This window comes from Zingiber officinale, chromosome 2B (assembly GCF_018446385.1).
Source record: "Zingiber officinale cultivar Zhangliang chromosome 2B, Zo_v1.1, whole genome shotgun sequence".
In the NCBI taxonomy this organism is placed as follows: Eukaryota; Viridiplantae; Streptophyta; class Magnoliopsida; order Zingiberales; family Zingiberaceae; genus Zingiber; species Zingiber officinale.
In genome coordinates this window covers 152,500,920-152,522,337 of record NC_055989.1, presented here as the reverse complement: position 1 = coordinate 152,522,337, position 21,418 = coordinate 152,500,920, and the positions used below count along the sequence as shown (strand labels likewise).

The following is a 21,418-nucleotide window of genomic DNA, read 5'->3' as shown; positions in this document are numbered from 1 at the left end:
TGCAATTTTATAAAAGAATGAATTTCTATTGAAAATTTTATAACTAATTTTGTAGAAATGCCCTTTTAATCATAATAAAAACAAAAAGCTCACCGACAATAATAAATAAAAAAAAAGTAATTACTAAGACGTATTTTGGTTATTATTATTTTTAAAATATTCTTGACGATTTATATAATTTAGAATACGCTTTCGATTTTTCAACCGGTCTAATCTTGCGGGGCCTACTGGCAGACAGCTCCAGATCACCCGGCAACTGCACCAGGCTGTCTTCTCTGACACACAGTACAAAGAACACAGGATGTATATTTATATATATAATTAATTAATTATTTAAGGCAAAGTAAAGTAAAGCAAAGCAGGATTTACTGCAACAATTTAATTAATTATTTAAGCACACCAAAATCAAATCTAACAAAACAGTTGGAAATCCAAAAATCCATCAAGATCCACACAACATCACAATAACAAATCAACAATTGCATACACGCAATATCGCCGATCAATTTCAGCTACAGCAGCCGGAGCAGCAGCGTCAGGAGCAGCGAGACGGCGATCGCCGCCGGGAGAGGAGAAGCGGCGGCACCAGCGGCGGAGGAGGAGGAGGCGGAGGATTTCTTGGAGGAGGAAGGGGAGGCAGGCGGCGAGAGGGGCTCGACGTTGATGCTGAGCTTCATGCCCTGGTAGCAGTAGCCGTAGCTACAGATGAAGTAGTATCGTCCGGTGTGGTTGAGCTCGAAGGCGTAGCTCCGGCCCTTGCTGTAGTTGGAGATCGGGTTCGACGCGTCGCACTTGTCGTACGAGTCCTCGTCCACTCGCACAATGTCCGCCGATTTCGGCTGATAGTAAAACACTACAAACACCGACCGACCTAATTAAGCATTCATTAATTTGAAACAAAACAAAAATAAAACGACGACGACGATGAGGAGGATACCGAGCCAGTCGCCGACGTGGAAGGGGCGGTGCTTCTTCTCCCAGACGGTGTAGTTGACGTTGGGGATCCAGCCCTTCTCGTCGCCGACCGTGAAGCGGTTGAACGCGTCAATGCAGGGGAGCTGATGGCATAGGAAAAGCAAGAGAGCCAAAGGAGCTGCTGCTGCTGCTGCTGTGGCTGTTAGTTTGCAGATCTTGGCCATGTCTCACTCTGCTCACTGCTAGCTATTCTGTGTGTAGTCTGAGCGAGAGCAATGGAGAAGAGAGGAGAAGAGAAAAGGGGAATTAAAAGCGAAAGGAGACAAAGAAAGATGGATTTTTTTTATATTTATTTTTTAATCTTTGCAGTAAAAAAAGTGAATCACCTCACAATCTATTTCAACAAATATCCATATCGACGAGATCAATCCATAAAAATCCATAAAGGTAAAGTATATATCTTTCAAACATATAGTCCATCACACAGTGAGTGAGTGAGTGGCTGTGTGATAGGGTTTGAGGAGGAGCAACGGGGCAACATCCATCACATGGCTCTTGCAGGAGCTGCTGCTTTGGACAGTGGCAGTGGCAAAGGGGAGTCACATGACTAGATGCTTCTCTCCCTCTCTCTTGTTTCTTTGTTGTTTTCAGAGGGGGCCTTTCGTGGTGATCTCGATAGGATTTGGGATCGAGATTTTTTTTTAAAAAAAAACAAACTAAAATTTTGAATTGAACTTTCTAATTCGATTGATTATTTCAATTTAATCGAGATTTTGCTCATCTCTACCAGTGAGGTTGATCCAATAGTAAACATAACTTTATATGTATACCATGAGGGGGAGTGAAGTTTGATTTCACGTATTGAATTGTGGCACTTGTCTACACCAATACATTGTATTATTATTGAGCTATACTATCAACTATAATTGAATTGTAGCACCTACCTACCTAATGTATTAATGTACAATATAGCTATATTATGACACCCCAATCTAATTCTTTGAATTTTATGGCATTATATTATTATGGCACTTACCAACCATGCCATTGTATTGTGCAAAATTAAAGATGAAACATGTGCATGAAGTAAGTTTGATGTAAAAAAAAAAAAAGGTAAAAAAAAAAATAGACATAAAGAATAACAATAGTTATTCTTAGGGAACGACTCATCAATCCAAATTCTTAGGCCATCCGCCCATTTAAAAAAAAAGAGTTGAGATAACAATAGTTTTTATGGGATTAGTTTGATAGACATGTCTAAGTGGAATAGTTAACCTTGGTGTAAGTGTTACATTAGTGTTCAAAAAGATGAAATATAAATATATATAAATAATTGAGTAAAAAAAATAAAATGAAAAAGCATAAATACCACATAAAGAATAGCCTAGTTATAAATACTTTCTATTTTTTATTCTCAGATCATAGATCAAGAAGAACCACTCGAAACAAATTACCATCCTTGCTATTCATCCCTGAATGTTTCACAATTGTTTAAACAATTTTCCACGCACTTCATTATGATCTCTTTTCTCCAATCTTCCAAGTGTGGAAAATCACAATGATCGCCGTATCTATCATAATACTATCACGAGAAAAGAAAACAAAATCAATAAAACTGTATAATGATTGAAGAACACGAGAAGAACATTACCAATAATCAAACTCAATGCTTACCATTTGCAAATCTCATTTTTCAAAATTTTTGTTGGGTAGTTCTTGTAACTTAGTTTCACCCTATGAGTAGTTTGAAACTTGAAAGGAAGCCATTACCTCCAATATTTCAGCAATTATTTGTATGATACTTTTTGGTTCTTCAAGCTCTTGAGGGTGCTCGACTTCTTCGATTGCCTTCATCATCTCATCTGCCGACGGCAGCTTCCTCTTCCCAGAGAGCACCTGAGCTATCCATCTCGCTTGTGACTCAAAAAATCGAAAGATGATAAACTGCAGCATTAATTAGTTAATATAACATCTGTAAATGGCACATATACAGTATAAAAGAACATCAACTTCAATACACAAAATGATCTTTTGACAGATTAACTTTGGATCAAAAGTATCACCTTGTTTGGAATCCCAACAAAAGAAAGGGACGGCGCAAGGGAGGGAGGAAATGTGTGTTCATACAAAGGTCCAATTCTTTTCTCATCCACATGGATGACTCCTTTGGTGTCCAGGAATGGAAATGAATATGAATACCTACAATCAAAAGAGAAGTTGCACAACAATTCGTATTGGATTTTCGAATCAAGTGTTGATCTTAATTACCCAGTACAGTAGAGAATCGTATCGGCGACTACACTTGAACCATCAGCAAATACAACAGTTCCATCTTCACAAAGCAACTCAATCTGCAACATGTGTAGTGCAGTCATTCAAAAATCTGAGACCAAATCGCAGCTGATATGATTCATGCCATTATTGTTGAAGGAACTAGATTATCCTCACTCGATTTGGTCAGATTTCCCTTAATATAATATCATCTATGTATTCTTTGTTTGTACTAATTGTCATTGTCTTCATGCTATCGATCGAAGACAACAATATCTACTGAACTCCTACAATTACCTCTTGGTGCCAGAGCAGATGTGCATACTTGGCCACAGGCATCACTAGTTTCTCAGGGATTTCGACTTGTTTAGTACTTATATGGACTTCCTTGGCTACATGAACAAGCTCCAGAGCAATCTCTGGTCCACTGATTGCACCACCAACGACCACCACCACCTGCAAAAATTTACAAACAAGTAATGAATTCAATTTCAGAGGAGAAATGTGTTTATAAAAAAAGGGGATTATTCTCAATGCTCTGCAATAGATCAAAGAACAACCTCATCTTGGAATGGATCTGGGATTCTGTAGACATGGCAGTGAAGCTGCTTCCTCTTCCACTCCTCCATTCCTGAGGAGCACAGAAGAAGAGAAGGTAATAGAGTGGCGAAATCACGTAAAGAGCTTAGTGATCATACTTTACCCCTGATTTTTGGAAGCCTGGGCAGGGAGAAATGGCCAGTGGCGACGACAACCGCATCAAAGATCTCTTCCACGAACTCACCACCCTCATCAGTTCTCATGTCCCTTGATCTCACAATCCATTTGCCAGTTTCTGCCGCCATGCCGACGTGGACTACTTCCGTGTTGAACCTGATGAGCTCGGTCAACCCGAAACACCGGGCGAAGTCTTTGAGGTAGAGGAAGAGCTCGCGGTGGCCGGGGAAGTCCCTGGCGTCTCTTCCTTCGACGGGAGCGAACATGAAATCGGTGAACTCCATAGATGCTCTGGGCGCGTTGAGGCGCAAGGAGGCGTAGACGCTACTGTGGACTGTGGCGGCGGCGCCGGCGCCGACGTCTTGGTAGAGCCACTGGCCGCCGAGGTCGTGGTTCTGCTCCAGAACGACAACAGAATGTCCCTCCCTGAGGAGCTCACGGGCCGAGACGAGGCCGGAGGCCCCAGCGCCGATGACGCAGACGTGCTTGGACGACTGCAATGTCTCGACAGCCATTGTCATCGATTATTGTCTGCTCCGTTGAGGAAGCAATGCTCTAATTTGTAGGCTGTAGCCTGTAGCATGCATGTGGTGAATGGATTATGGGCCCTGATTTCCCCTTGTTCTATAAACTTTTTTTTATTATATTAATTAACAAATAGCAACTCGAGATGCACGCTCCTTCAACAAATAATTATTCACTTGAATCACAGTTATATATAATGCCTCCTCGTGAACCTTAAACCAATTCTGAAAGAGCAGATTTTTGTGAGGATCAGGGACTGCCCTGATCAAGTCTGTGATACAAGTTCAAATCAGACTGGAAGAATTATATGTAAAGAGCAGATTTTGTTGTATCAGTTTGCCAAGTGCAATTTTGAACTTGGAACCCAAAATCGAGCAATCGACCGCCTGCCTTGAACGTGCATCGCCTCGTACCCCTCCCCCTCGAACCGCCGCTCCCGCTCCAGGTGGCGGCAAAGGGGGAGCCGTCGGAAGGGCGCCGACGAAGGCGAGGTCGTGATTGCCGCAGAGGTAGGTCTGGCGCAGAAGGGGAGATAGCGGGAGGGGAGGGATATGAGGAAGTAAGCCGATGTCGTTTCTGTGAACCTGGTGAGAGATACATTTTATCGAGGGCTGTAAATCAGAATTCACGAACGAGTTGAATAACCAGAGCATCACAGTACTATCCATCATCACATTTAAAAAAAAAAAAAATATATATCAAATGTACGATCACATCCTTATTACAACAATATATTTCTATCATTTACATTCTTTTTAACATTAATACTTATTATCCATGAATCTCATAATCCACTTAAAATTATATCATATTAAATAAATATATTTCAAAAATTTAAAATAAAATCTTTAAATATTATATCTTAAATCATATTAATTAATAAAACTCAAATCAAAATATTAAATAACTAAAAATAATTTCAAAACAAACAAATAATTTTACATTATATATACAAGTTTAAAATATAAAAATTTTAAATGATAAAATAAACTGAGAGTTCACATCATCTAAACAACCAAATTCAAATCAAACTGACCTAAACCTCATTTTAAAAAAATAAATTTAAACCATCATTTTAATAATTTAATTTATTTTAGACTTGATTGAGTTCAATTACCTTATTAAATAAGTTTAAATATATATAATTTTGTCCGACTTACTTGTTTACCATCCTAATTTTATTAATATTTTTGATAAAATTATCCTTTTACAGAAGATAATGTTGTTATTAACATTTTTTTTAAAAAATATGGATATAAAAAAAAATATATCCCAATAATAAATGCATAAGGAATCAAAAGGCATCATTATTTATTGTTTTATTCTCACTTTATTGATCAATGACTACCTAAATACCAAAAGTACGAGAAATATTTACAGAGATGGCTAATTGGGTTTCAACTTTGCAAGAAGAATCACTTGAAGCAAATTACCATCCTTGTCATTCATCCCTGAATGTTTCAAAATTGTTTAAAGAATTTTCCAAGTACTTCAGTACGATATCTTTTCTCCAATCTTCTATGTGTGGAAAATCACAACGATCTCCATACCTATCATAATACTATCACAAGAAAAGAAAACAAAATCAAGAAAACTATATAATGATTGAAGAACACAAGACGAACATTACCAACAATCAAACTAATGCTTATCATTTGCAAATTTCCTTTTTCAAAACTGATGTTTTGGTAGTTCTTGTAACTTTTGATCCCTATCTGGTTTTTAGGTTCACCACCTACGAGTTGTTTGAAATTTATAAGGAAGACATTACCTCCAATATTTCAGCAACTAGTTGTATGAAATTTTTTGGTTCCTCAAGCTCTTGATACCGCTCGACTTCTTCGATTGCCTTCATCATCTCATCCGCCGACGGCAGCTTCCTCTTCCCAGAGAGCACCTGAGCTATCCATCTCGCTTGTGACTCAAAAAATCGAAAGATGATGAACTGCAGCATTAATTAGTTAATACAACATCTATAATTGGCAAAGATACAGTATCAAAGAGCATCAACTTCAAACACAAAATGATCTTTTGACTGATTAACTTTGGAGCAAAATTGTCACCTTGTTTGGAATCCCAACGAACGAAAGGGACGGCGCAAGGGAGGGAGGAAATGTGTGTTCATACAAAGGTCCAATTCTGTTCTCATCCACATTAATGATTCCTTTGGTATCCAGAAATGGGAATGAATATGAATACCTACAATCGAAAGAGAAGTTAGGCAACAATTCCTATCAAATTCTGAATCGAGTGTTGATCTTAAGTACCCAGTACAGTAGAGAATAGTATCGGCAACTACACTTGAACCATCAGCAAATAGAACAGTTCCATCTTCACAAAGCAACTCAATCTGCAACAAAATCTTGAATATGTAATGCAGTCATTCAAAAATCTGAAACAAAATCACAGTAGATGTGATATTTTTTTTTTTAGTTGGCATCATATATCCATTTTTCCGAACTGACTAATTCTAGGATAACTGACTCGGCCCCAAAGAAGTTTTCCTTTAGCTACCAAGATAAATCGGAAAGTACTCATAGAAGCCACTCAGACCGTCAGCGTTCGTAGGTCGCTTCTCACTGAAGAAAAAACCCCTTATAAACACGAACCTTAGATCCCATGATTATTCATTGGAGGGCATAATCATTACGTCATTGGCCCAGGGCCACAACTGATATGATTCATACCATTACTTGTTGAAGATTATCCTTACTCAATTTGGTCTGATTTCTTAGTATCGATCAGACCAAATAATATCAGGAAATAGGGTTATCCTTACTAATTATCATTGTCTTCATGGTATCGATCGAAGGCAATAATATCAACAGAACTTCAACAATTACCTCTTGGCGCCAGTGCAGATGTGCATACTTGGCCACAGGCTTCGCTAGTTTCTCAGGGATTTCGACGTTTCTAGTACTTATATAGACTTCCTTGGCTACATGAACAAGCTCTAGAGCAATCTCTGGTCCACTGATTGAACCACCAACGACCACCACCACCTGCAAAATTTACAAACAAGTAATGAATTCAATTTCAGAGGAGAAATGTGTTTATTAAAAAAGGGGATTATTCTTAATCCTCTGTTGTTTTAACTATTTCTCTGTGGCTGCAATAGATCAAAGAACAACCTCATCTTGGAATGGATCTGGGACTCTGTAGACATGGCAGTGAAGCTGCTTCCTCTTCCACTCCTCCATTCCTGAGGAGCACAGAAGAAGAGAAGGTAACAGAGTGGCCAAATCACGTAAAGAGCTTAGTGATCATACTTTACCCCTGATTTTTGGAAGCCTGGGCAGGGAGAAATGGCCGGTGGCGATGACAACCGCATCAAAGATCTCTTCCACGGACTCACCCTCATCAGTTCTCCTGTCCCTTGATCTCACAATCCATTTGCCAGTTTCTGCCGCCATGCCGACGTGGACTACTTCCGTGTTGAGCCTGATGAGCTCGGTCAACCCGAAACACCGGGCGAAGTCTTTGAGGAAGAGGAAGAGCTCGCGGTGGCCGGGGAAGTCTCTGGTGTCTCTTCCTTCGACGGGAGTGAACATGAAATCGGTGAACTCCATGGAAGTTCTGGGCGCGTTGAGGCGCAAGGAGGCGTAGACGCTGCTGTGGACTGCGGCGTCGGCGGCGGCGGCGGCGGCGGCGGCAGAAACGTCTTGGTAGAGCCACTGGCCGCCGAGGTCATGGTTCTGCTCCAGTACGACGACGGAGTGGCCTTCCCTGAGGAGCTCACGGGTGGAGACGAGGCCGGAGGCCCCAGCACCAACGACGCAGACGTGCTTGGACGAATTCAACGTGTCGAAAGCCATGGACATTGATTGTCTGCTCTGGTGACGAAGCAGACGTGCTTTAATTTGTCGCATGCATGTGATTTCCACCTGCTCTATCGACTTTTGGTTCCACTATAAATATTTAAACATAAATTAATTAACTTTAAGTAAACAGATAAAACAAAGATGACACAAGAATTGGCTTCTCATTTATCTCCTGGAAAACCATTTTTATCGGCACTGGAGCTGTGACACAAGAATTGCATAAAGCTGGGAACAAGAACTAGCGATATAGCAGCAAAAGGAAGACAACAGCTAATAAGAACCATAGCAATTTACTTGCATTTGACTAGATAAAATTTGATAAAAGTGAGCTGACTTCTTTCACAGGTTAATTTGTTTTCTGTAATCCAGCATCAACTGCTATCAATTTGCATGAAATCCTCCCTTCGGGATCTAACAAGTTAATTACAGTCGTAATATCGCCTCGTGAACCCTAAACCAATTCTGAAAGGAGCTTTTTGTGAGCATCAGAGACTTCCCTGATCAAGTGTGAGAAGCAAATTCAAATCAGACGGGAAGAATCATATGTAACAATGGAGGGAAAAAAAGAGAGTAGATTTTGTTACGTCAGTTTGCAGTTTTGAACACAGAACTCAAAATTGAGCAACTGACCTGCCGATCCGCGAGCTACTCCATAGGATTCAAAGGTCGGCCCAGCGTCAGTGCAAAACCGGACGCCCGTGTCGCCGTCCCACCGCCTGCCTTGCACGTGCTTCGCCTCGTACCCCTCCCCCTCGAACCACCGCTCCTCGCGAACTCCTCCAGGCGGCGGAAAAGGGGAAGCCTTCGGGAGGGCGCCGACACAGGCGAGGTGGTGGTTGCAGCAGAGGAAGACGTGGCGTTGAAGGGGGCAGCGGGAGGGGAGGAATAAGAGGAGGTCGATGCCCTTTTACTTTATATCTACTTGGTGAGGCAGATACTCAAAGTGATCCAACGATCGACCTCCTAACTCGAATTGGCTTTTTGAATAAATTTAAAATACAATTTATACTCTTTTTAAAATAATAATATCCAACGAGCTGTGTTACGTGTATAATATAATATATAAATACATATAAATTAAAATTCCAAATCTATAAATTAGATTTAATAAAAATACATAAAATTAAAAATGATGCTCGAAAATTATAATAGTATATTGTAACATATGCTCTCTTACTTAAAAAAAAAAAAATTAATTTAATTTTTTATATTAGATATTAAACTGATGAAAACATATGTCACCTATACTTTTTAAATTTCCCGGTCCCAATATATTTAGAGAAACTTATCTGTTCATGGACTATACATATTTTTTATATAAAAAATAACTTAAAAATTATTAATAGGACTTAAATTTATTTTTGTATGAAAAAAAATTAAAATTAACATAATTTAATTTTGACGATCACCAAAATTAAGTATTAATATTTAAATAGTAAGATGTGGTGGTATTAGTTTGATAGACACATCTAAATGCAACGAAGGAAAAGAATTCACTGATCACATATAGAAGTGAAATTAACAGGAGTAAGTATATAATTTTGTTATGCTAATGAGTCACTCATGAACACCTATTGTTTAATATTTAGACTAAAGATTTTTTTTTAAAAAAATATAATACTAGATGTCCATGCCCATCCATATGTATGTGGAAACCAACTCAAAAATTTCTTAATAAACAACAATGTACCAAGAGAAAACTGATAGTATGCACATCCTTACGTGGGTGACCGTAGATGACTTCCAATGTGGTCATTTACCATGGCCAAAATTTTTTTTTTTAAAAAATATCTCTCTCATCTACCTACAATAACTCTATTTTCTCTTCTTTAATTACATGCAATAATTACTATGATGTTGATTTTTAAAACCTTGGTGCTATTTTAAAAACCAACACCAAGGTGTTGCTAATATTTAAAAATCAGCACCCACCATGATCTTGGTGTTGGAAAACTAGTTTGTAAAAACCATCCCTAGCAGCACACTGATTTCTACAAACCAATACAAAGGTGATATTGGCACCACCTTATAGTGTTGGCATTTAAAAACTAGCACCAAGGTGGTGTTGATTTTTATAAAGATGTAAAAACCAGCACCAAGGTGATACTGATTTTTATAAAGATGTAAAAACCAGCACCAAGAGTTTGTAAAAACAGCGCCCTAAAACCTAAAACCAGCATCAAGCACCACCTTGGTGTTGGTTTGTAGAAATCAGCACCACCTTGGTGTTGACACTATCAAATCAACACCATCCACCTTTGTGCTGGTTTGTAAAAACCAACACCCAGTACCAAGGTGGTTATGGTTTTTGCAAACTAGTACCATCTTAGTAAAAACCAACACCACCTTGATGTTGGTTGTTGGTTTTACTAAGGTAGTGTTGGATGCTGGTTTTTAAATACCAGTAAAATAAGCAGCAAGGTGATACTATTTTTTAAAAATAAACATTACAATGATTGTTGTATATAATCAAAGCAGAGAAAATACATAATTTTATTTTAATTTAATAGAAAAGAGAGAAAAATTACTGCAGGTGAGAGAGAAATTAAAAAAGAAATTAAATTTTGACCACGTCAAACACCCACGTCGAATGTCGCCCATGGTCACTCTGCTAAGGATGTGCAGGATAATATTCTTGTGTGTGTGATAGCCTAATAATAAATATTTAAGGAATCAAAAGCATCATTATCTATATTTTTATTCTCACTTCATTGATCAATGACAAATGTAAATAACAAAAGTAGAAGAAAAACTCATAGAGATGGCTGATTGAGTTTTCAAATTTGCAAGAAGAACCACTTGAAGCAAATTCCTATCCTTGCTACTCATCCCTGAATGTTTCAAAATTGTTAATGCCATTTTCCAATTGACGCAGGATGTTCTCTTTTCTCCAATCCTCCAAGTGTGGAAAATCACATTGATCTCCATACCTATCATAATACTATCAAAAGAAAAGAAAATAAATTCAAGAAAATTGTATAGTGATTGGAGAACACAAGAACATTACCAAAATTCAAGCTATTGCTTATCAGTTGCAAATTTCATTTTTCAAAACGTTTGTTTTGCTAGTTCTTGTAACTTTTTTGGTCCCTGTCAGGTTTTCAGTCTCACCTGAGTTGTGTGAAACTTGTAAGGAAGCCATTACCTCCAATAATTCAGCAATTACTTGTATGACATTTTTTGGTGGTTCCTCGAGCTCTTTAAGGCGCTGGACTTCTTCAATTGCCTTCATCATATTGTCTGCCGACGGCAGCTTCCTCTTCCCAGAGAGAACCTGAGCTATCCGTCTCGCTTGCGACTCCAAAAATCGACAGGTGGCAAACTGCAGCATTGATTAGTTAAAAATAACATTTGTAAATGGCACAGATACAGTTAGAAGAACAACTTCAAACACAAAATAATCTTTTGATGGATTAACTTTGGAGCAAAAATGTTACCATGTTTGGAATCCCAACGAAAGAAAGGGATGGAGAAAGAGGAGCAAATGTGTATTCATACAAAGGTCCAATTTTTTTCTCATCCACATGGATGATTCCTTTGGTGTCCAGGAATGGAAATGAATATGAATACCTACAATCAAAAGAGAAGTCATGCAACAATTCCTATCAAATTCTGAATCAAAGTGTTGATCTTAATTACCCAGTACAGTAGAGAATACTATCAGCAACCACACTTGAACCATCAGCAAATACAACAGTTCCGTCTTCACAAATCAACTCAATCTGCAACATATGCAGCGCAGTCATTCACAAATCTGAAACAATATCACAGCTGATATGATTCATACATTGCTGTTAAAGGCCCCCTTATGTGTTAGTCACTATTCCAAAGGTTAGTAGCCGTCCGTGATTTACCGTCTCCGTGTTGGCCCTGGGACGGGTTGACGGGGGTACTGAGAACGAGTGTATTCATCTTTTTTACCACCATACATTGCTGTTAAAGGTAATAGATTATGTTTATTCAATTTGGTCTGATTTTTTTTTTAAAAAAATTTCACTTAAAATAATACCATCTTTCTATTTTTTTTTTTGCTAATTATCAATGTCTTCAAGTTATCAAGACAACAATTTCTTCCCAACTCCTACAATTACCTCTTGGTGCCAATGCAAATGTTCATACTTAGCCACAGGCTTCACTAGTTTCTCAGGGATTTCGACGTTTTTGGTACTTATATGAACTTCTTTGGCTACATGAACAAGCTCCAGAGCAATCTCTGGTCCACTGATTGAACCACCAACGACCACCACCACCTGCAAAATTTACAAACAAGTTATGAATTCAATTTCAGAGGAGAAATGTGTTAAAAGAAAAAGGAGATTATTCTCAATCCTCTGCTGAATTAACTATTTCTCTGCAATAGATCGAAGAACAACCTCATCTTGGAATGGCTCTGGGACTCTGTAGACATGGCTGTGAAGCTGCTTCCTCTTCCACTCCTCCATTCCTGAGGAGCACAGAAGAAGAGAAGGTAACAGAGTGGCCAAATCACGTAAAGAGCTTAGTGATCATACTTTACCCTTGATTTTTGGAAGCCAGGGCACTGAGTAATGCCCAGTGGCGACGACAACCGCATCAAAGATCTCTTCCATGAACTGACCGTCATCAGTTCTCCTGTCCCTTGATCTCACAATCCATTTCTGAGTTGGCGTCGCCAAGCCGACATGGATTACTTCTGTGTTGAACCTGATGAACTCTGTTAACTCGAAACACCGGGCGAAGTCTTTGAGGTAGAGGAAGAGCTCTCGGTGGCCGGGGTAGTTCCTGGTGTCTCTTCCTTCGACGGGAGTGAACATGAAGTCGGAAAACTCCATGTACATTCTGGGCGCGTTGATGCGCAAGGAGGCGAAGACGCTGCTGTGGACGGTGGCAGTGGCGTCGGCATCTTGGTAGAGCCACTGGCCGCCGAGGTCGTGGTTCTGCTCCAGCACGACGACGGAGTGGCCTTCCTTGAGGAGCTCACGGGCGGAGATGAGACCAGAGGGGCCAGCGCCGACGACGCAGACGTGCTTAGACGATTGCAATGAGTCAAAAGCCATGGGCACCGATCGTCTGCTCTGATGACGAAGCAGATGTACTTCATTTTGTCGCTTGCATGTGGTGGATGGATTCCGCCTGATCTGTAAACTTTTTTATTCCATTAAAAGCAACTCGAGCTGCACGCCCCTTAAACAAATAATTCTAAAAGGTCTAGAATTTTTAAATATATAGAGAGAATTAAAGAGGGAAATTACAAGAGCATACATTTGAGTGATTCGATAGAATTAACAGTTCTAGAGATCAGGGGAATGTGAACTTCCCTCCAAACATGCCCAAGGGGCCTTGGTATGCTTCACTATGGAGACAAGGCTATCGGCATCGTAGACGATCGTCTTCAAAGGGAATATTATAGCAGACGCATTTGTCGATGATGAAGTGCCTTCGATGTGGATTTTGGAGTGATGGCTGTTAAGATGCTGCAAAAGGTTGGAACCGCCAACCCAGCGGCCCCCTCAACCCGGCCCCACAAGTATGAGAGGGAGTAAATCACGGTGAATACGGGCCCAGCTATGACATGGTGGTCTCAGGTGTTTAGCATGGACAGATATTGATGTTATCGCATTTGCTGCCGGTGATGGCTGTTAAGATGACTAGATGAGAGAGAGATAATAAATAAAACTTGTTGATTGATTTGTCAATATATATATAGAGGTTGTTATTAAGATGTCATCCACCCACGTAAATAAGAAAAAATATCATATATTTATAGAATAGAGATGAGTCAATTTTTTATTTGGAAAAACTTGGAACTTATAACAATTAGATAATCGATTGAAACCATGTATGAGGAACTCGTCAAAAATCATATAAGGATTGTTTGAGTTGGCAAACATGATATAAAAATTATAGATGAACGAACCTATGTGGTTTTCTATAAATACAGTTTCCTCAAGATGATCATGGAGAAACACATTCGAAATCATATAGGTCAATTAGAACTAACAACTATTGATAATAATAGTATGACATATGTAATTTTGATGATTGGGCTAAAAATGTCATTAAAATCAATACCTGGTTATTGACTAAATCCTTTGGCTACAAGTTAAGTTTTGTGTCGTTCAAGAGAACCATCAGCTCGATGATAAAGACGGAATATCTATTTAGAGTCTACAATATTCATGGAGGGAGTGCGCGAAACTAGGCTCCATGTTCTATTGCGAAGAAGTGCATCAAATTCTCTAGCCATTACACTACACCAATTTGGATCCTTGTTCACTTGTGTAAAATAAATTGGTTCAATAGATTTTGAATAGACCACTAAATTCCAATATATCCAATGATGTTTTGATATTATTTTGAGCATTGCCTTTGGCCATGATGTTGTTGATTATCTAACATCGTAAATAAAAAAAAAGGAACAATGATATGGGAAGGAGGGTGGCTAGCGACAAAAAGGGATTATTTTTGAGGTGGGATTAAAAAGTGAGGGTTTCATTGTTTGTTTCTTTAGCTGGTGATCCTGTCCGAAAGTCGATGAGATGGAAAGCTGGGATGTGGCGCTCCTGCTGACCGCCTGTAGACTCCGTTGCGTCCTGCAAGACAGATGATACTAGTGCCGAGCTAGGGAAGGGGTCTCCGGCTTTGGCCTTCCGAATCTCAAATCAGTCATCGACAATTTAGAAAAACGGAGCAACAAGAACAAGCATTGTAGAGCAAGTAGTATCTTACGTTGCGTACCTCCGTCGATACTTGGACCCCTTTTATATAGAGCTCTTGTAGCGTGCGTGCACGCTTCTCAAGGTGAGCACACTTCCCAAAATTTTTCCTGAAAAGACTTGTCAGTAAAGCACCCCTGACGGCCTGACATAGTACCTTAACAAGCCAAGCATATCTTTGAAGTGACAGTGGAAGCTTCCGCTGTACGATCTTCTGTTTGACCACGTCGTCTGTTAGTGGCACTAACTCCCAAAAAGATGTCGAGCGTAAATCATTGATTGGTCGAGCGCGGTGGCCGCTCGACCAGCCCAACTGTGCCTGTGCTGCATCCGCTCGGCCGGGACTTTGTTGTGGTCGGATCCTGTTGTCAGGCCGAGAGGGATAACTACTCGGCCAAGATGTCACGTCTTGCCCTCCAACACCATATTAAGCGCCGACTGCTTGGCGTGTGGCTGAACCAGAGGTGGTGTCGAATTGGGCACCCTTTCTCTCGGTCGGGCGACCCGATCGCCCGACCGACCGATGATATATGGGCGTTGACTGCCTTGACTGTAACGACCCGACCCCTTAGGCGGCCCAACTGGCGGCCCCTTGTCGGTCCCTTGGGCGGCCCAACTTAGCGGCCAAACTAGCGACCTATTATATTGTCGATCGACGACCCTCGGCCATGCCATTACTTACTAGGTCTTCCCACCCCTGACCAGTGGATTTTTACCTTTCCTAGGATTCAAACTCTAGACCTCCAGGCTAAGTACTAGAGTTTATGAATTCTGGTAGCCAAGTGAGTAAAAATCCATTGGCCAAGGGTGGGAAGACTTAGTGAGTAACGGCACGACTGACGGTCGTCGGTCGATGATATAAGGGGTCGCCGGTTGGGCCGCTAAGTTGGGCCACCCAAGGGACCGACAAGGGGTCGTCAAATGGGCCACCCAAGGGGCCGGGTCATTACAATAAAAAGGCGCCTTTTTATTGTAATGACTCGGCCCCTTGGGCGGCCCAACTGGCGGCCCATTTGGAGGGCCCTTGGCGGTCCCTTGGGTGACCCAACTTGGCGGCCCAACTGGCTGTTAGGATCTCTTCGTACGGCTAGAGAGGGGGGGTGTGAATAGCCGCCCCAAATCGCTCGTTTCTTCCTACAATTCGTTAGCGCAGCGGAAAAATAAACTAGAAACGAAAGGAAGAATATCAAACCTTAACACAGCGATGTACGAGGTTCGGAGATGATGCTCCTACTCCTCAGCGTGTCCGTAAGGTGGACGAACCCAATCAATCCGTCGGTGGATGAGTCCCCGGAAAACCGGCTAATAAAAACTCCTTCTGGGTGGAGAAACCTCGCCACACTTGTTTGCAACAGCAAACAGGAGTACAAGTACAAAGAATAAGCAAGGAATACAATAAGAATACACAAGCACTCTACCAATCTTGCTTTCTCGTCGACTGGAGTCCGGATGAAGCAGCAGCTGTTCCAGTCGGGGAAGCTCACGCGAAGCTTTCGGGAGGAACTCAACAGAGCTCTTATCGCAGCCCACAAATCTTCAGCAGAAGAGAAGAAAGAAGGAAGAAGAAGAAGTTGCACCAAAGCCTTGATCTCCTTTTATAACCTGCGAATCTGCACAGCGAAGACAGAAGCCAGCGGAGAAGACGGAGCGACCCGTTGTGACTCAACGGTCGAATCGTGGACCGATCAGGCTCCACCCTGATCGGTCCAGAACCCTTCTGATCGGTCTGGGGACCGATCAGGCTCTGGTCGTCCACGACCGATCAGGGAATCTCCTGATCGGTCTGTGGACCGATCAAGCCACAGCTGGATCGGTCCACAGACCGATCCCACCTCTCTCGACTGCGTCTCTGATCGGTTGTGGAGACCGATCAGGCTTCATGCTGATCGGTCCCCAGACCGATCAGTAAGCTCACAGAACTGCGCTTTGCCTTCTGTTTGTTATCTGATCGGTCACCAGATCGATCAGATACACAAACGTATCGCTGGATCGGTCTGCAGACCGATCCAGAGCTTGGTTTTTGCCCAAACCAAGTTCCAAACCTTTCAAACCAATATCCGGTCAACCTTGACATATTGGTACATCATGCTTAGCATTCGGTCACTCCCTTGACCTGCTAAGACTCCCCACCAAGTGTCCGGTCAATCCCTTTGACCCACTTGGACTTTCCTCTTCGTGCCAAGTATCCGGTCACTCCTATGACCTACTTGGACTTCCCATCACCAGATGTCCGATCACCCTTGATCCATCTGAATTTTCCCTTGCCCGGCTTCACTCACCAGGACTTTCACCTAGCTTCACTCACTAGGGTTTTCACACTGCCTAACATCTCAGTTAGGACTTTCTCACTGCCTGGCTTCACTCACCAGGACTTTCCAACTGCCTAACATCCCAGTTAGGACTTTCCCACTGCCTGGCTTCACTCACCAGGACTTTCCACACTGCCTAACATCCCAGTTAGGACTTTCCCGTGCCAAGTCTCCATACTTGGACTTTTCCAGTGCCAAGTCTCCATACTTGGACTTTTCCCGTGCCAAGTCTCCATACTTGGACTTTTCGCGTGCCAAGCTCCCTTCTTGGACTTTTCCAGTGCCAAGTCTCCATACTTGGACTTTTCTAGTGCCAAGCTCCCTGCTTGGACTTTTCCGTTGCCAAGTCTCCATACTTGGACTTTTTCCCGAATCAGGTCAACCAGGTCAACCTTGACCTATGGTTGCACCAACAATCTCCCAAACATCTATTCTTGTCCCATATCAAGAATACAACTCTTCAACGAGTGTCAAACATCAACATGCAACTCAACTAGGTCAACCTTGACCTAAGGTTGCACCGACAATCTTCCTAAGTCAAACATCAAAATACAACTCGAGTCAGGTCAACTCGAGTCAGGTCAACCAGGTCAACCTTGACCTAAGGTTGCACCAACACCGGCGACCCCTTATATCGTCGACTGACGACCCTCGACCGTGCCGTTACTCACTAGGTCTTCCCACCCCTGGCTAATGGATTTTTGCCTTCCTCAGGATTCGAACTCTAGACCTCCAGGCTAAGTACTAGAGTTTATGAATCCCGGTAGCCAAGTGAGCGCTTGACTTTGACCTCTCTCATGGCAACAACCCTCCGTAGGGTGGGCCCCTCCTTAACACCGCATCACATGTCTCTCCCTCAAGTCTAGTCGAAGGAGGCTGTAAGTCCGATTGACTGGACAAAATTGTCTGAGAAGCTTTTCTCCCGATCGACGAGTGACACCCCATAGCTTCTGATCGACTCGACACGATCCGCCGGTCGGCCATGGGACTGCTCTCTTATGCCAATCCGCATGACGGGTGTTCATACTTGGAAAAAACCTTTTCTCGCGTTGCCTTCGACGAGCATAATCCTGGCTGACGTCAACCATATTTCTGGGAGATCGTGCAAATCCCGTTAATGATGGCTGAGCACGCCACCTACCTCTTTAATTGTCTTCATTAAATGCCAAGCTGTGGTGAAGCGCCACGTGGCCCATCCGTTGTCGTCGCACGCTTGACCTAATAGGCGGATATCTACTGGCGATGTGACGTTTGGCGATTCAAAATCAATAACCCGATCTCTGCATGGGTTTTCGTGACCTATATCGGACGACTCCGACCGACTTATAAGCCCGCCGCGTCGCCTTCCTCTACACTTCGTCATCTTTGAGTGCTTCCGACGACCATCCTTCTCTGCTCCTATGCGTCCTTCATTCTCTGGCGACCTTCCGTCGTTGTTCCTTTGTGTTTCTTCTTCCTCCGTTGCTCCCCGACAACCTCCCCAGTAATTTCTTTTACAAGGTGTATGGTTTCAACATTTGTGGGATTGGGATTAAATTAAGTGGATTTTTATGGTGTTTAAGGATGTGTATGGTTTCAAGATTTTTTTTATTAGTTGTTGTTTTCGGTGCACCCATTTTTTTTTTTTTTTTCAATTTTTCATTTTTGTTTCCATTTGCAGGCCATCTCCTTCATATTTTGCATCAAGATCCATCTTCAATAAAATCTCAACCAGGTTTTTTTCCCTTTTTTTCTTATCTTATTTGTGAGTAATTTATGCTACTATAATTAAATATTGCATTTTTTTGTTATTTTATCTTATATATAATGGATGGATTTAAGATTAGTGAGATTGGGGTTGAATTAAGTGAGTTTTTTTGGGCATTTAAGGATGAATATTTATTTTTTAAGTGGTTATTTTTTCAATACATGTGAGTTTTGTTTTTTTGTTAAGAAACTTATTATGTTAGCGATATCATCTCTTTCAATATACATGAGTTTAATAATCCTATCTTGTTTAAGTTCTGTAACATTTTATTTGATTTTTTGAACTTCCGCATGAGTTTAATTAATAATTTTGTATGTAACCCCTTATATTAATTTTTCTTTATTGCCATGTAGAAGATAATGATACATATTCCTACTGCTAGTAGAAGACAAAATAATTCTAAATATTGGATTATAGCATCAATGGTGAATGTGTTCAGTGTTGTATATGTTATGTCGTACCGATTGTTGTTGCTACATTTGCATATTATGAGATCTCTGTTGGTGCAATATTCCTTAGATCAAGGTTGACCTGGTTGACTGAGCTTGAGTTAGCTCAAGCTTGAGTCTTGATGTTTGAGTTTCGATGTTTGACAATACATGGAGACTGACAGAAAATGAAGATTGTAGGTGCAATCGTTCATTTGGGGAGAGTGTTGGTACAATTCCCCTCTGGTCAAAGTTGACCAGTTAGATGTGAAGAAAAGTCAAGTAGGTTAAGATTGACTGGATACTTGATTGGGAAGTTCTGGTGAGTGAAACCAGGCAGTTGGGAAGTCCTGGTGCGTGAAGCTAGGCAGATTGAAAATCCTGGTGAGTGAAGCCAGGTGAAAGACCTAGTGAGTGAAGCTAGGCAGTATGAAAATCCTGGTGAGTGAAGTCAGGTGAAAATCCTAGTGAGTGAAGTTAGGTGAAAGTCCTGGTGAGTGAAGTCAGACAGATGGAAAATCTTAGTGAGTGAAGTTAGGTGAAAGTCCTGGTGAGTGAAGCCAGGTAGATGGGAAGTCCTAGTGAGTGAAGCTAGACAGAAGTTAAAGTCCTAGTGAGTGAAGCTAGGCAGAAGGAAAGTCCTGGTGAGTGAAGGCAGGCAGATGGGAAGTCCTAATGAGTGAAGCTAGGCAGAAGGGAAGTCCTGGTGAGTGAAGCCAAGCACGTGGAAATCCAGGTGGGTTAAGGTTGACCGGACATATGGTATTGAGAAGTCCAAGTAGGTCAAAGGATTGACCGGATACTTGGCATGAGGAGAAAAGTCTAAGTGGGTCAAAGGGATTGACTGAACACTTGGCGAGGAAGTACTAGCAGGTCAAGGGTAACCAGATGCTAGGCATGATGTTCCAACAGGTCATGATTGACCGGATGTTGATTTTAGGGGCTTTAGACTTGATTTGGAAAGTCATAATTGAGTTCAATCGATCAACTGATTGCCTCATGCCCAATCGATCGGTTGATCGATTGGGTGAGGTGCCGTGACAAAGCTTTCTCCCAATTGATCAGGTGATCGATTGGGGAGAATCGGCGCACGCACAGAATGCCTCCTAATTGATCACCCGATCGATTGGGAGACTCCAATCGATCAGGTGATCGATTGGAGTGCTGGAAAATCGCGAGACAAATTGAATCGATCGAGTAATCGATTCAAGCGAATTACAGAGAGCACGGAGGCGCTCTGGATCGATCGATCGATCGATCCAAAGCCTCCCCAATCAATTGGGTATAATCCAATCGATTGGGATTCGACTATTGGCACAGGTTTTAGCCGTTGGCATGCGATTCCTTCGGTATTGCTTCGATTTCTCTCCATAGCTCTTAACAGCGATCTCTCCAGAGCTCACCGCTAGATCTTGAAGCTTCTTGGAGCAAGGTGTTCTTGCATTTCCAAGGTCAAGAGGCATTCCAAACAAGAAGGGAAAAGGAAGCTAGGGTTTTATGTTGTAAAATCTTATAAGATTTACTTGTATTTACTTCTTCCTTTATTCTTGTTTTGTGTGAGTCCTGTACAGGCTTCTCTGCCTTCGGTAGTTACCGTAAAAGAGTATTTTCATAGTGGAGAGTGTGTGTCGTGTGTGGATCCTTAGATTAATCACCTCTTCTTGAGGTGGATACCAAGTAAATCCTTCGTGTTAGCATTGTATTTGTGTTTCTTGTATTTTCCGCTGCATATCATCACCAAGAAACAAGCGATGATAAGACAACGAGCGCACAATAAGCTATTCACCCCCCTCTAGCTACTTTTCAACCCTAACAAGTGGTATCAGAGTGAGGTCACTCTTCACCGGAATCATCGCTGAAAGGGGCAACAAGGTTAGAGGGTGAAAGAAGTTGGAGCAAAATTCTTCAAGTCAAAGATTTCATCAAGCTCAACTTCAAATGGAATTCGGAGATGGATTCGGATTCGACACGAGAGTGCCGCCACCATTTG

The 21,418-nt window shown here is 41.5% G+C and overlaps 4 protein-coding genes and 1 pseudogene across 4 annotated transcripts; all 5 read right to left on the bottom strand.

The window, feature by feature from the left end:
* Positions 1-349: 349 nt before the first annotated feature.
* On the bottom strand, positions 350-1,139 carry LOC122047924 (mavicyanin-like). The gene is made up of 2 exons (XM_042609461.1): positions 938-1,139; positions 350-853 (listed from the first exon to the last, which is right to left on the bottom strand). The coding sequence occupies exons 1-2, from the start codon at positions 1,137-1,139 to the stop codon at positions 513-515; spliced, it is 543 nt and encodes a 180-aa protein (XP_042465395.1). The 3' UTR covers positions 350-512.
* On the bottom strand, positions 991-4,996 carry LOC122047921 (flavin-containing monooxygenase FMO GS-OX-like 8). The gene is made up of 8 exons (XM_042609456.1): positions 3,890-4,996; positions 3,747-3,817; positions 3,484-3,642; positions 3,184-3,266; positions 2,979-3,114; positions 2,686-2,859; positions 2,370-2,497; positions 991-1,177 (listed from the first exon to the last, which is right to left on the bottom strand). The coding sequence occupies exons 1-7, from the start codon at positions 4,422-4,424 to the stop codon at positions 2,378-2,380; spliced, it is 1,278 nt and encodes a 425-aa protein (XP_042465390.1). The 5' UTR covers positions 4,425-4,996; the 3' UTR covers positions 991-1,177; positions 2,370-2,377.
* A 742-nt stretch (positions 4,997-5,738) lies between these two features.
* Positions 5,739-8,685, bottom strand: LOC122047919 (annotated as a pseudogene).
* LOC122048878 (tyrosine-protein phosphatase RLPH2-like) lies at positions 8,521-10,005 on the bottom strand. The gene is made up of 3 exons (XM_042610393.1): positions 9,940-10,005; positions 8,880-9,153; positions 8,521-8,746 (listed from the first exon to the last, which is right to left on the bottom strand). The coding sequence occupies exons 1-3, from the start codon at positions 10,003-10,005 to the stop codon at positions 8,673-8,675; spliced, it is 414 nt and encodes a 137-aa protein (XP_042466327.1). The 3' UTR covers positions 8,521-8,672.
* A 908-nt stretch (positions 10,006-10,913) lies between these two features.
* Positions 10,914-13,372, bottom strand: LOC122047923 (flavin-containing monooxygenase FMO GS-OX-like 8). Its single transcript, XM_042609460.1, has 7 exons — positions 12,766-13,372; positions 12,623-12,693; positions 12,341-12,499; positions 11,889-11,971; positions 11,687-11,819; positions 11,395-11,571; positions 10,914-11,190 (listed from the first exon to the last, which is right to left on the bottom strand). Exons 1-7 carry the CDS (start codon positions 13,283-13,285, stop codon positions 11,071-11,073), a joined length of 1,263 nt encoding a protein of 420 aa, XP_042465394.1. The 5' UTR covers positions 13,286-13,372; the 3' UTR covers positions 10,914-11,070.
* Between the last annotated feature and the right edge of the window lie 8,046 nt (positions 13,373-21,418).

What these genes read in the sequence shown, in the direction of transcription:
- LOC122047924 (XM_042609461.1), bottom strand. Translation starts at nt 1,139, where the DNA reads ATGGCCAAGATCTGCAAACTAACAGCCACAGCAGCAGCAGCAGCAGCT. An exon ending in CCACGTCGGCGACTGGCTCG is followed by an intron (nt 854 to 937) that starts GTATCCTCCTCA and finishes CGGTGTTTGTAG; the next exon opens with TGTTTTACTATCAGCCGAAA.
- LOC122047921 (XM_042609456.1), bottom strand. Translation starts at nt 4,424, where the DNA reads ATGACAATGGCTGTCGAGACATTGCAGTCGTCCAAGCACGTCTGCGTC. An exon ending in CAGATCCATTCCAAGATGAG is followed by an intron (nt 3,643 to 3,746) that starts GTTGTTCTTTGA and finishes AAATTTTTGCAG; the next exon opens with GTGGTGGTGGTCGTTGGTGG. An exon ending in TAATTGCTGAAATATTGGAG is followed by an intron (nt 2,498 to 2,685) that starts GTAATGGCTTCC and finishes TTCTCGTGATAG; the next exon opens with TATTATGATAGATACGGCGA.
- LOC122048878 (XM_042610393.1), bottom strand. Translation starts at nt 10,005, where the DNA reads ATGACCACATTGGAAGTCATCTACGGTCACCCACGTAAGGATGTGCAT. An exon ending in ATACTATCAGTTTTCTCTTG is followed by an intron (nt 9,154 to 9,939) that starts GTACATTGTTGT and finishes ATAAAGTAAAAG; the next exon opens with GGCATCGACCTCCTCTTATT. An exon ending in AGTAGCTCGCGGATCGGCAG is followed by an intron (nt 8,747 to 8,879) that starts GTCAGTTGCTCA and finishes ACACTTGATCAG; the next exon opens with GGAAGTCTCTGATGCTCACA.
- LOC122047923 (XM_042609460.1), bottom strand. Translation starts at nt 13,285, where the DNA reads ATGGCTTTTGACTCATTGCAATCGTCTAAGCACGTCTGCGTCGTCGGC. An exon ending in CAGAGCCATTCCAAGATGAG is followed by an intron (nt 12,500 to 12,622) that starts GTTGTTCTTCGA and finishes TAAATTTTGCAG; the next exon opens with GTGGTGGTGGTCGTTGGTGG. An exon ending in ATTTGCATTGGCACCAAGAG is followed by an intron (nt 11,972 to 12,340) that starts GTAATTGTAGGA and finishes CATATGTTGCAG; the next exon opens with ATTGAGTTGATTTGTGAAGA.